Here is a 12,426-nt window from a genome sequence, read left to right on the forward strand (position 1 = left end):
TTAAGTTGAAGCCAATGCTCATTAACCATTCTGAAAATCTTAGTGCCTTAGAGCCCTCAAGAGTTATACCGAATCTACTCTGCCTGTGCTCTGTGAATGGAGCACAAAGCCTAGATGACAGCACAGCTATTTATAGCATGGTTTACTGAGTATTTTAAGTCCACTCTTGAGACCACTGCTCAGAAAAAAAAAAGATTCCATTTATTTATTTATTTAGAGATAAGAGTCTCACTCTGTCACCCAAGCTAGAGTGCTACAGCATCATAGATCACTATAACCTCAAACTATTGCTCAAGTGATCCTCTTGCCTCAGCCTCTGGAATAGCTGGAACTACAGGTGCCTACCACCACACTGGGCTAATTTATCTATTTTTAGTAGAGATGGGGGTCTCATTCTTGCTCAGGCTGGTCTTAAACTCTTAAACTCAAGCAATCCACCTACTTCAGCTTCCCAGAGTGCTAGGATTATAGGCATGAGCCACCATGCCCATCTCCAAAAGACTCCTTTTAAAATCTCACTGCTCGGCTCGGCACCTGTGGCTCAAGCGGCTAAGGCGCCAGCCACATACACCTAAGGTGGCGGGTTCGAATCCCCAGCCCAGGCCCACCAAACAACAGTGATGGCTGCAACCAAAAAATGGCCAGGTGTTGTGGCGGGCGCCTGTGGTCCCAGCTACTTGGGAGGCTGAGGCAGGAGACTCGCTTGAGCCCAGGAGTTGGAGGTTGCTATGAGCTGTGATGCCATGGCACTCTACCCAGGGGAATAGCTTGAGGCTCCGTCTCAAAAAAAAATAAAAAAAAAAAATAAAATCTCACTGCTCACTGACAAGGCACCTGGTCACCCATGAGCTCTGGTGGAGATGCACAAGGAGATGAATGCTGTTTTCACACCTGCTAATGCAACATCCATTCTACAGACCACAGATTAAAAAGTAAATTCAACTCTGAAGTCTTACTCTTTACAAAACACATTTCATTAAGGCTGTAGCTGCCACAGATGGTGATTCTTCTGATGGATCTAGGCAAAGTCAGCTGAAACCTTCTGGCAAGATTCACCATCCTAGATGCCATAAAGAACATGCATGACACATAGGTGAAGGCCAAACTCCCAACATGAACAGGAGTCTGGAAGAAGTTGGATCCCACCCTCATGGGTGGCTGTGTAAAGGGGCTGGGTAAGGTGGCTCACACCTGTAATTCCAACACTCTGAGAGGCTGTGGTTGGAGGATTATTGAGCTCAGGAGTTTAAGACCAGCCTGAGCAGGAGTGAGATCCCGTCACTACTAAAAATAGAAAAACTATGCTTTGAGAGCATGCTCTGGTGCCCCATAAGGACCAGCCCGCCGCCACCACAGCTGTGCCCAGGTGCAAGGCACTCACCTCCGCCATGCTGATGGAGCCTGCGGCCAGTGTCTTGTACCCCAGGATGGTCCGGTTCTTATACCGCTTCCTGCGCTGCAGCAAGACCTGCAGCTTGTTGCCTTCTCTTTTCAAGAAGTGAGGGTACTGTGGGTGCAACACAGAGTGGCCTGAGTATGTTCCCTGTGGCCAGGCAGCCCCCTCCTGCCTCTTGCAGGCCAGCCTGACACACAGGCTCTGATGGCCTTTCAGGATCACTTAGGTCCTTGATTTACCCAAGGCCAACAAGAATGGTTGGTCCCCATGGCTCACTGAGCCACGCAGACCTTGTGGCCCGCTCTGCTACACTAACAGCAGATGTGGAACAAACTGCCTGTCTGGGCATTTGGGACAGGCCTAGGGACATGTGTGGGACCCAGACACAGGCCCGCCGCTTCCTGGCCAGGAAGCTGAAGTGAGTCTGGCGCCTATGCTGTGCATGGCAGGACTCCCCTGGCCGTACCACCTTCTGAGGAACTTGGCCAGCAGAGCTTACATAGGTGAAGCTGATGTTCACAAGCTTTTTCTTAATAGTTTTCAAAAACAATTTTTAAAATGGGGGTGGGTGGGACCATTCTCTACACAACTTGGTAGTGGTCACAAGTCCATGTGCACTTTCAAAACCCATAGAATCATATATTTAAAACGGATAAATTAAGCATTCTATAAATTACACTTCAATAACCCCCCCCCCCCAATCACCTACAGAAGCGGAAAGGTGCTTTGCTGAACATCGGCTCCCACTTGGCAGGCTCTCAAGCAACCGGCAAGGTGTGAGGATGGGACAAAGACATCTGGTGGAGGGTCCCACCACCCAGGGGGCAAAACTCACCTGCAGTGAGAAGGTCAGGGCCAGGTCTGTCTCCACCTGCCCGCTGGGGGGCAGCACAATCTCATGGGAACGCAGTACCCGCTTAGAGCCCTGTGAAGGAAGATGAGAGCAGCCAGAGAGTGTCACTTGGGAGGCTATAACCGTCAGGCTGGGGCCCACTGTTGAACACCTACAGGCACCTGAGGTGTTCATTGGGATAAGAACATTCATATCCTGCAACTCACAGATTCCATCCTTGAATGGGCCCTCAGACACGAGGGAGGTCAAGAATGGTAACTGGCAACATCAATGAGAGAGCCCCCTGAGATGCGGCAGCAGGACACAGAGGCCCCTGGAGGAAAAACTATTTGAGACAGTTCTCAAGAAGTAGAATGATCAGGACTGCTGGCCCTGCCACAGAGCAGGACTCAGTAGAAAGTAGAAAGGTATGTGTGAGACTCCTCAGGATGGGGTCAACAGCCTGGGAAACAGATCCCAATCCACCATATAAACACATATTTAGTACATGGTAACAAGACTTCAAGCAGTAGCAGACGGTAATCAGTGAGTAGTTGTGATAAGAGGATAACAAGGCTCGGCGCCTATAGCTCAACCGGCTAAGGCGCCAGCCACGTACACCTAAGGTGGCGGGTTCGAATCCCCAGCCCGGACCCGCCAAACAACAATGACGGCTGCAACCAAAAAATGGCCGGGCGTTGTGGCGGGCGCCTGTGGTCCCAGCTACTTGGGAGGCGGAGGCAGGAGACTCGCTTGAGCCCAGGAGTTGGAGGTTGCTGTGAGCTGTAATGCCACGGCACTCTGCCCAGGGGGACAGCTTGAGGCTCTGTCTCAAAAAAAAAAAAAAAAAAAAAAGAGGATAACAAATCATTTGCATGAAACACAACAGGCTCCAAACTGCAAAATTTATACCAAAATAAATTCCGAATGGATCAAACGAGTTCTTCTTGGTATAGTTTTTTTTTTTGGCCAGGGTTGGGTTTGAACCCGCTACCTCTGGCATACGGGGCTGGTGCCCTACTCCTCTGAGCCATAGGTGCTGCCCTTCTTGGTATACTTTTAAGAGCAGCTGACCCAGTAGGAGTGAACCTCCAGGATGTCAGTTAAACAATCAGATGTGTCACATCTCAGGCTACAAGGTTACAGGAGCAGGTCAGAGCTTATAGGGCCCCAAGGAAGGGGGCGGTAGGGGCACCAGCAAGGGCTCCAGGGAAACAGGTGGCAGGGAGAGGGGGGGTAGGGTCCAAGACAGGTGGGAGCCCAGGTGGAGGCCACATTTGGATGGGAGCAGTGAGGTCTTAGAGGTCTTAGGGGCATCCTACTGCCCAGCTCTGGACCTGGAGGCAGTGCTGCAGGGGTGCAGCCCTCACCAGTTCTCCTCAGCCCCCTTCACCAGAGCCCCTGCTGGGCTCTGGGCTCCAGGTTCCATGCTCCTCCCGGTTCTTCATAGATACATCCCCTAAACCTCTCCTGAATAAATCCTCCTCAGCACCTGCCATGCAGAGGCCCCCAGAGACCCAGCCACAGCAGAGCGATGATACACAGGTCAGACCCCAGAGTGCAGAGGGCTCAGTCAGGACAGAGCCCAGGCTGCAACCTCAGAGACAGTCCTGGAGGAAAGGGATAAGAACAGGGTCAGTGAGGAGCGGCCTAAGAGACCAGGCTCACCAGTCAGCGATGGCCAAGTCTGCCCTTTCAACTTTCTGCATTGTTCCGAAGACCTGGTGAGACCCCTCCCCAGCCAAGAGGCACAGATGTAGCCTCGAGGCCTGGCCACTTCGGCAAAGGGTTCCCATGCAACCTGGGTTGGCTGCAGCCAGATGGCAGCAGTTGCACAGGTGCCAGATACATTTGGCCCTTGCCAGGGTAGGGTAGGGCATGGCCGGACAGCTTCTCCCACTTGCCCATGGGCTCTGAAGAGGTCCTGGGTGCCCTTGGCCCCCAGCACAGGCCAGGCATGGAGGACTCACCTTGCCTGGCTGGTGTGCATGCTGATAACCAACAACACTTCTGGTGAGGAGTAGAAGTTTTCTTTCTTTCTTTTTTTTTGAGACAGAGTCTCACTTTGTTGCCCTTGGTAGAGTGCTGTGGCATCATAGCTCACAGCAACCTCCAACTGCTGGGCTTAGGCAATTCTCTTGCCTTAGCCTTCCAAGTAGCTGGGACTACAGGCACCCACCACAATGCCCGGCTGTTTTTTTGTTTGTTTGTTTGTTTGTTTTTTTGCAGTTTGGCTGCGGCTGGGTTTGAACCCACCACCCTTGGTATATAGGGCCGGCAGCCTACCGACTGAGCCACAGGTGTCGCCGAGTGTAAGTTTTCTTTAAATCTTCACACTCAGCTCCATCTCAGCTCAGAGGCAAGCCTGTACAGCTGTTTCCCTAGGCCCAGCAGGCCCCCAAAACCTCATGTCACAGCCACTACAGCAGCCTGCTATGGACATGGAGCTGACCCCATGGAGCTGACAGTCCGGGGGCAAGACCTACCCTCAATAGCCTTCAGTGCCACCCAGACAGGGGTTCCCACACCCCATGGACATGGGTCACCTTGGCCCTGAGCAGGTGTACAGGCCCCCTGTCCCCTTTGAGTGCAGTGTTGGCTGGGATGGACCTCCACAGGTCAGTCCTCCATGGGCCACATACCTGGCACACACCTGGGCAGCTGAGGGCTGAGAGCCCCTCCCACACCCTAAAAGTGGACCTGGAGCCTAGCATACTCTAGAAAGGCCTAGGCAGCTCTCTCAACTGGCAGGGACACCTCCTGGTCGGGCCACTGGGCGAAGGTTACAATGCAAGGGTCAAGGCTGCTCTGCCCAGAGGGGTGGGTGGGGCATGGGCCCAGCTTGGGTAGGAGTCCACCCTGACCCCTCTGAAAACAGGTCCTCATTCCAGGCCTTGGGGAAAAACCAAACTAAAGACTGTAATAGGTCTGACAAAGGGACCTGTGACAGGTTGAGAGCCAGCTGAGGTCAGTGCAGAGGCCCTGGGGCCAGGGGCCACAGTTCCAATCAGTGCTCCGTTTACTTCCGGGAGCTTCCTGCTCCTCCCTCCTGCCAGGCCACTCAGCCCTGGGAAGGTGGGGAAGAGCGGGCAGGCGCTAAGCACAGGCAGAGTACCACCCACCTCCAGGCACCACTGGCCTGCAACTGAGCTCCAAGTGCCAATGCTGACTGCCTATTTGCAGGGGGCAGGTGTTTCCAGCTCTGCTTCTCCCAGACCCCCACAGCACCTGGAGACAGCCCTGGCTGCCCACTTCTCAAGAAAGGCTCACTGTCCATGCATCAGGCTGACCTGTCTCCTGGGTGTGTGCACAAGCCCTGCACCAACCTTAGTGGGCCATTGCAGCCTCACCTGCATCTTGACAGCGATCACCACGGAGATGAGCTCCTTCTCCAACTCCCTGAAGACCACTAGCTTCTTCAGAGTCAGGCTGCACAATCTGTAAGGGTAACGCACAGCTCAGGCCTCAGGAGGCTGTGTGGGCGGCACCCTCCACCCAGCTCCAAGAACTTCCTCAGGCCTAGCCAGGTGGCAGCCGCCCTCCAGGTCCCTACACACAGCAGCCCACCTCTACCCAGAAGCCCTGCCTTCAGAGGAGGTGGCCCAGCAAGGGTATGCAGAGACAGGTGGGAGGAACGCTGGGCCCTAGACAGGCTCAGAGAGCTCTAAGTTCATGACCACAGAACAGGGAATTCAGGAGCCCAGCTTCCAGCTATGAGTACGCAGGTCTGCCAACCCCACCAGCCACCCCTGCTTTCCTGCAGAGCTGCTGTGAGCGCTCTGCTGGCCCTGCTGATGTCCCCCACCATTCTGTGCTGAGGCCATGCAGAGTCCTGGTGATATCTGTGCCCCACCTAGGACAGCCTGGAGGACACACTGAAGACTTAGGGGTTCCATACCTGGGAACACAGAAGGGGGAGGGGACACCAACCTGCTCTATGTGGTACTGCCTATGTGAACGCATAGCTTTTGGCTTCCAGAGCCACCTGCCACACATGTGGGTCTGTGGACTGACCCAGCACAGACACGTGAGGCAGCCACCCAGGTGCGGCACCTATGGGAGTGCAGGGTGGGCAGGCTTCCCAGAGCTGCCTCCTCAGCTCTGAACTCTGGCGGGTTCTCCCTCGTCCACACGAACAGCATGAGGTGAAGGCACAACTGTCCAGACTGAGACGGCCAGGCCGCCCAGTACAGCTTTAGGGTCCAAAACAAGTGGGCGCCCAAGCCTGTCTTCGGTTCCATTTGGGGAATCTGGACTTTTGATGTCCACCTCCTGAGCACATGGCCAGCCTTGAACAAAGCCACACGTGTGCGTGGAACAAGGTGGTAGGAAGGCAGGCCTCAGCCCCTCTGGCACCTTCTCCTGGAAGTGCCTGGGCAGTGGTCTGAGTGGAAGGGAGTCAGGCAAGTTCAGGTCCGGGTACAGGACCCTACCTGCTGTGGGCTATCACTAGGCTGATGCTGTCTGCACTACACTGTGCCCAACAAAACTGAACATAGGATGTGGGGGCTCCCAGGCGGGGTATGCCTGATAGCGTCCCCCACAAAGAGAGGACTGGGGGCCAAAACCAGCCAGCCCCTGTTAATACCTGTGGCAGCCACAAGATAGGGCAGAGCCCCAGATGGGAGCTGGTCATGATAGACTGAGCCATGATGCCCGCAGGGGACCCGTGACAGGGATAGGGCAGCACGTTCCAAACCAGGCCTGACTGATTCAGCTGACTCTGGAGGCACAGACCAACCTGGACATTAGGTGCTTTCCAAAGCTGGGAAATGGACCTGCCCACAGTCAGAAAATGTTTGATTTTTGTTTTTCAAATCCCAAGTGAAATGTCTTTAAGGCCAGTTTGTGAGATAAGGTGGCACAAAGCTGAAACAACCCGAATGAAAAACCCAACACAGAAACCTGTCAGAGCCCCCAAGCTGCTGCCCACACTGGGCCTGGCCGGCCGCACTGCTCCTCAGTGTCCCTGTGCACACCAGGGGCACTGCAAAACCACTGCTACCTCAAAGTCACCCTCATGCTCACCAGCGACTACACAAGAACGCCCCGGATGCTGTCTCCTGAGACTCGTGGGGGTGTCTGCTGGAGTCTGAGAGCTAAGCAGGGTGGGGGGAGCAGGCCCTTCACCTCATGCTGTCCCTGTGGACATAGTCAGGACCCTCAGCCCCTGGGTCCTGAGCCAGATTTCAGAGCTTGAGGGTGCCCCCCATCCCCCATGGACACCTCACCCTAGGGTCACCATTGGCCCCCGGATTCTGGTAGGCTCCGTCTTACTGAGCAAACACATTGTGAGAGGAAAAGAAGGAAGAACGGGATTAAGACAAACCAGGATACACCATATTTCAAGTCATGAAATAATCCTGAACAAACACAAAAGAAGTGAAATCATACAGAGTGTGTTCTCTGACCAAAATGGAGTTAGACTCAGATTAGTAACAGAAAGATAGCTGGAAACCCCAACTACCTGAGAAACTGGGCAACATGCCCCTAAGAACCCACAATCACTTGAGAAGTCTCAAAGAAATCAGAAAAAGCAATTTAAGATGCACACGAACTTTACGGCCATCCTGTAAATATGCACGTTATAAAAGATGCTATCTATGTATTATGTGTACACTGAGCACCTCTTGTAATTGCAGAAGTCAAACGTGACTTGTATTCATCTTCTGTTACTAGCATATACTGAGTATTACAACTTCAATAGTTTTTTCCTTTTCTGAAATGCATGTACATATTTTTCACACCTCTGTATATAAAAACAGTAATAAAGGCTCGGTGCCTATAGCTCAACCAGCTAAGGCGCCAGCCACGTACACCTAAGGTGGCGGGTTCGAATCCCCAGCCCGGACCCGCCAAACAACAATGACAGCTGCAACCTAGCCGGGCGTTGTGGTGGGCGCCTGTGGTCCCAGCTACTTGGGAAGCGGAGGCAGGAGACTCGCTTGAGCCCAGGAGTTGGAGGTTGCTGTGAGCTGTAATGCCATGGCACTCTACCCAGGGGGACAGCTTGAGGCTCTGTCTCAAAAAAAAAAAAAAAAAAAAAAAAAAAAGTAAAAAATAATTCACCATGACTAAGTGGGGATTTATTGCAGGAATGCAAAGCTGGTTCAACATCTGAAAATCAACAACATTCACCATACCAACAAGTGAAATAAAAAAATTTATAATCACCTCAACTGATTCAGAAAAGCTTTTGACAAAATTCAACATCCACTTGTAATAAAACTCAGAAGAGGAGGAAGAGAATGGAGTGTCCTCAACCTGATAAACAGCACCTGCAATCCCAGTGAGGCTGCCTCAGGGAGCCTGAGGCAGAAGGATCCCCTGAGCCCAGGAGTTTGAGGTTCAGTGAGCTGTGCTAGTGCCACTGCACTCCAGCCCGGGCAGCAGGGCAAGACTCTGTCTTAAAACAAAACAAAAAATACCAAAAAGAAAAACTCAGAGCTATATACAAAAAAGGGGAGGGGTCGGAGTAGGGAATGAAACTCTACTATAGCATCATTTAGAAAGATTTTTTAAAAAGGGCAGCCCTGGCTTGGCACCTGTGGCTGAGCAGCTAGGGCGCCAGCCACATACACCAGAGCTGGTGGGTTCGATCCAGCCTGAGCCTGCCAAACAACAATGACAACTACAACCAAAAAAAAAAATAGACAGGCGTTGTGGCAGTTGCCTACAGTCCCAGCTAAGAGCCATGGCCCACACAGCTGCTTGTCTGAGGCACTGCTCTGTTAGAACTGTGCACACCTACAGCCATTTAGATGTTTTCCCCCAGTATTCTGAGGTATGTTTCAAACTCATGCTGTTTGTGCAATGAACATCAAAAGAATAAAAGAATATTTGCATGCAGAAGCTGAGCAGACAGGGGGCCTGGCACGATGGCTCACGTCTGTAATCCCAGCACTCTGGGAGGCTCAGGTGGGCAGATCACCTGAGCTCACAGGTTTGAGACCAGCCTCAGCAAAAGTGAGATCCCATCTCTAAAAATAGCTGGGCACTGTGGTAGGCACCTGTAGTTCTAGCTACCTGGGAGGCTGAAGCAAGAGAACTGTGTAAGCCCAAGAGTTTGAGGTTTCTGTGAGCTGTGACACCACGGCACTCTACCCAGGGCCACATAGTGAGACTCTGTCTCGAAAGAAAGAGAGAGAGAGAGGAAGAAAGCAGATAAACAGAACATGTGTCATTGGCTTATTACTAAGGTTGGTTCAGCAGAAAGGCCAAAGAGTTCAATTAACCAAGGTGAAACCTGTCAGATTACACTTGACCTCAAGGAAATCACTAGCAAATGCACTGAAGAAGACCTGCAGAAGACATGGACCCATCACCAGCCCATAGCCTCTGCCAAATACCTCGTAACAGATTCAACAGTAGCAAACATAAAGCTATTTTAAATAATGTCAGTCAGCATAGAACACACAGGCATCCCTCTCACAGACAAGGCACAATCCTGAAATGTCTTTGGGTGGGATCTGTATGAAACTTGGGTGCCTGAGAAACCCCACAGAGACAGCAGCAGTGCCACACGGCCCCTGGGTGCCACGAAGGCACTGCAGTGACAGCTTGTATTGTAAAAGGTGAAAGATTTATGCAATCTGAAAAGAAGCCAGAGTATGACAGCTTGTATTGTAGCAGTAGCTACAGAATTATTTTTATTCCTGGAAAAATCCTAAAGGATTTTTAATTCAAACATAACATAAAAACAAACTCATATAGAAAGTTTAAATAGGAGACAGAAATTTCTAAAAAGAATATTATTGCTTAACATGTAACGATGCATCAACACCAGGCTATAGGAATGTTTCACTTATTTTGATCTACTCACCAAATCAGTAATAACCTTTCAAGACTTATTCTGTATGCTGCTTAGCATAACTGGTGCTGCCTCAACTATGTCCCATCACTCTCAGTTTCCGATAGCTGAGAGACAGAGCCTGATGGCTTCCAGGGAGTGATAGCATCTGGCCTTCACTTATAAACAAGGGGCTTAATTATTTCTACTTCTGTTTCCACTGTCTTCAGCTCACCTGGACATGCGGTGGGCTGGATGTCACAGGGTGAACACAGACACATATAATCGAGTGAAAACGGCAGAGGAGAGAGATACTACACCAGCGAAGTGCTCGTGCCACAGGGGTTGTCACATGTACAGAAGAAACTGCTCCCAAATTATTAGTTAACTATGAATTATCCCTATGGGGAGTCTGGGGTTGCCAGTAATCACAGAACACCCTAAGTTGGTTCATCCATGACCCAGGGCCTGCCTGTGATCACACTGGCAAGTTTAAACTCAATGTTCACACCCAAAGGCGACTCACTGAACACCTGATGGGCTCTCTCCTCCTTTGTTTTATCGATTGATTGATTGAGACAGACTCTCAAGCTGTTGCCCTGGGAAGAGTGCTGTGGCATCACAACTCATAGCAATCTCAAACTCTTGGGCTTAAGCAATTCTCTTGCCTCAGCCACCCAAGTGGCTGGGACTATAGGCACCGGCCACAATGCCCAGCTATTTTTTTGTTGCAATTGTCATTGTTTAGCCAGCCCAGGCTGGGTTTGAACCCATCTGCCTTGGTGCATGTGGCCAGTGCCCTCATCACTGAGCTACGGGGGACACCTCGCCTTTGTTATGTGTGCTCAGAATAGGTGACTTCTATTAGTACAAAGCACTGACTTCAACCTTGAAGAATACAGAAAAGGTTACAGGGTAATATGTCCACAAGGACATATGCACTGCCAAAAAGAAACAACAAAGGTTCTCTGTGCTGATTTAAGATTGTCCTAAAAAAACAGAGGGAGCAGACCATAGGAACCCACTGTGTATTCTCCCCATCACCTGCCCTTCTTTCCCTCCGAAGGAACCACCATCCAGAGGAGGAGGTGTCTCCCAGGGGCTGGAATGCTAGCTGTCCCCAACTCCATTCTCCCCATCCTCCCCGGTAGCCAACTGCCCATGTTAGGTGGGTCCCCTATGCCACCGTCCTGTCTCACAGAGGCCCAGTAAACATCCCCTGGCAGAGGCTGTGTCTCCCACTTCCTAGGCAGCAGGACCCCTGCAGCCAGCTTGGACCTAGAAGTGGAGCCAAGTCCTGGGGACAGTAGAGCCACCTGGCCACACTACACCACAGATCCTTCTCTGTGACACGTGGCAGCTCTGGCTGTATCACAAAAGGGTCATCGTGCCATACACTGTGATAGCATGTGCTCACTGCATGTACACATGTATCATGGCGTGCTGCTCATTAGAGCAGGCCCTAGTCCCATCTGGCTGACATCCTTCCAAGAGGACATCTGAGTAATAGGAGACTGAGCTGCCCTGGTGCCCACCTGCGAGAGCCCTGCACACAGCCTACCTATGCAGCTTTTGCCTGGATCAACTGGTTCCTAACGATGTCTAAAACTTCTTTATTCTAAGCATCAACCATTGGCTTACACATGGCAAACATCTCCTAGCCACAGGATATCACACAAATAGGTCCTTAAACTTTGTCATGACCCGTGCTCCGTGGGCATTCACCCACCCCACCCACTCACCCCCGTCACACTGACCTCTCCCACCATGTGGGGTAGGCTATGGCATGAGACGGTGGTCTCACAAATCTCCCCTGGATGTCCAGCTGCCCCAAATCTGCTCCACACTCTGCTTCTTAATGAGCGGCCTTCCTAAGGGAGTGCACGGTCCATGTGTCTCCAGCCACTCTGCTGTGTTTACCAATCTGTCTACACACCTGGCAAGTCTGCTTTGCTTCAAATGGTACAGCTAGTTTACGTAATTTATACCTGCTGGGGACCACATTCCCAGCTCACATCCTCCCCAGATTCACAGTGAAGTTCTAACCCCAAAATGACAGTCTTAGGTGGGCTTAGATAAAGTGCTCCCAAAAGTCATCCTGGGGGGGCTCTCCTGCCCCTTCCACACCTGAGGACACTGGAGAAGATGGGCCATTCGTGAGCAGGTGGCCAGCCCGTGGCTAGTGCCGCATCTGCTTGCACTTGATCCTGGATTTCTGGACTCTGTCGCTGTGAGAGAAAGCTCATGTCCACTGTCACCACCCCATCTGCAGGGTCCCCCGATAGCAGCCTGGACAGGTGAAAACTCCCCTGACCCCAAAGCACTCCATTTCTCTTCAGAGTTGCTTCTATTTCACAGGGATTTTAGCACTATCTGGCAAGTTTAATGAAAACTTCCTTTTTTTTTTTT

At 51.6% G+C, this 12,426-nt stretch overlaps 1 protein-coding gene across 3 annotated transcripts in view; it reads right to left on the reverse strand.

The window, feature by feature from the left end:
* PACS2 (phosphofurin acidic cluster sorting protein 2) overlaps positions 1-12,426 on the reverse strand; it is a 55,296-nt gene that overhangs the window by 23,122 nt on the left and 19,748 nt on the right. For all 3 annotated transcript variants that reach the window (XM_023508852.1, XM_023508851.1, XM_012813614.2), the window contains exons 2-4: positions 5,579-5,666; positions 2,232-2,321; positions 1,382-1,507 (exon numbers count right to left, since the gene is read on the reverse strand). In XM_023508852.1, coding sequence (XP_023364620.1) covers positions 1,382-1,507; positions 2,232-2,321; positions 5,579-5,666 — 304 coding nt within the window. The remainder of the gene's footprint in view (positions 1-1,381; positions 1,508-2,231; positions 2,322-5,578; positions 5,667-12,426) is intronic.

The sequence above is a fragment of the Otolemur garnettii genome, unplaced genomic scaffold (assembly GCF_000181295.1).
Source record: "Otolemur garnettii isolate 467f Iridium unplaced genomic scaffold, OtoGar3 scaffold00283, whole genome shotgun sequence".
Taxonomy (NCBI): Eukaryota; Metazoa; Chordata; class Mammalia; order Primates; family Galagidae; genus Otolemur; species Otolemur garnettii.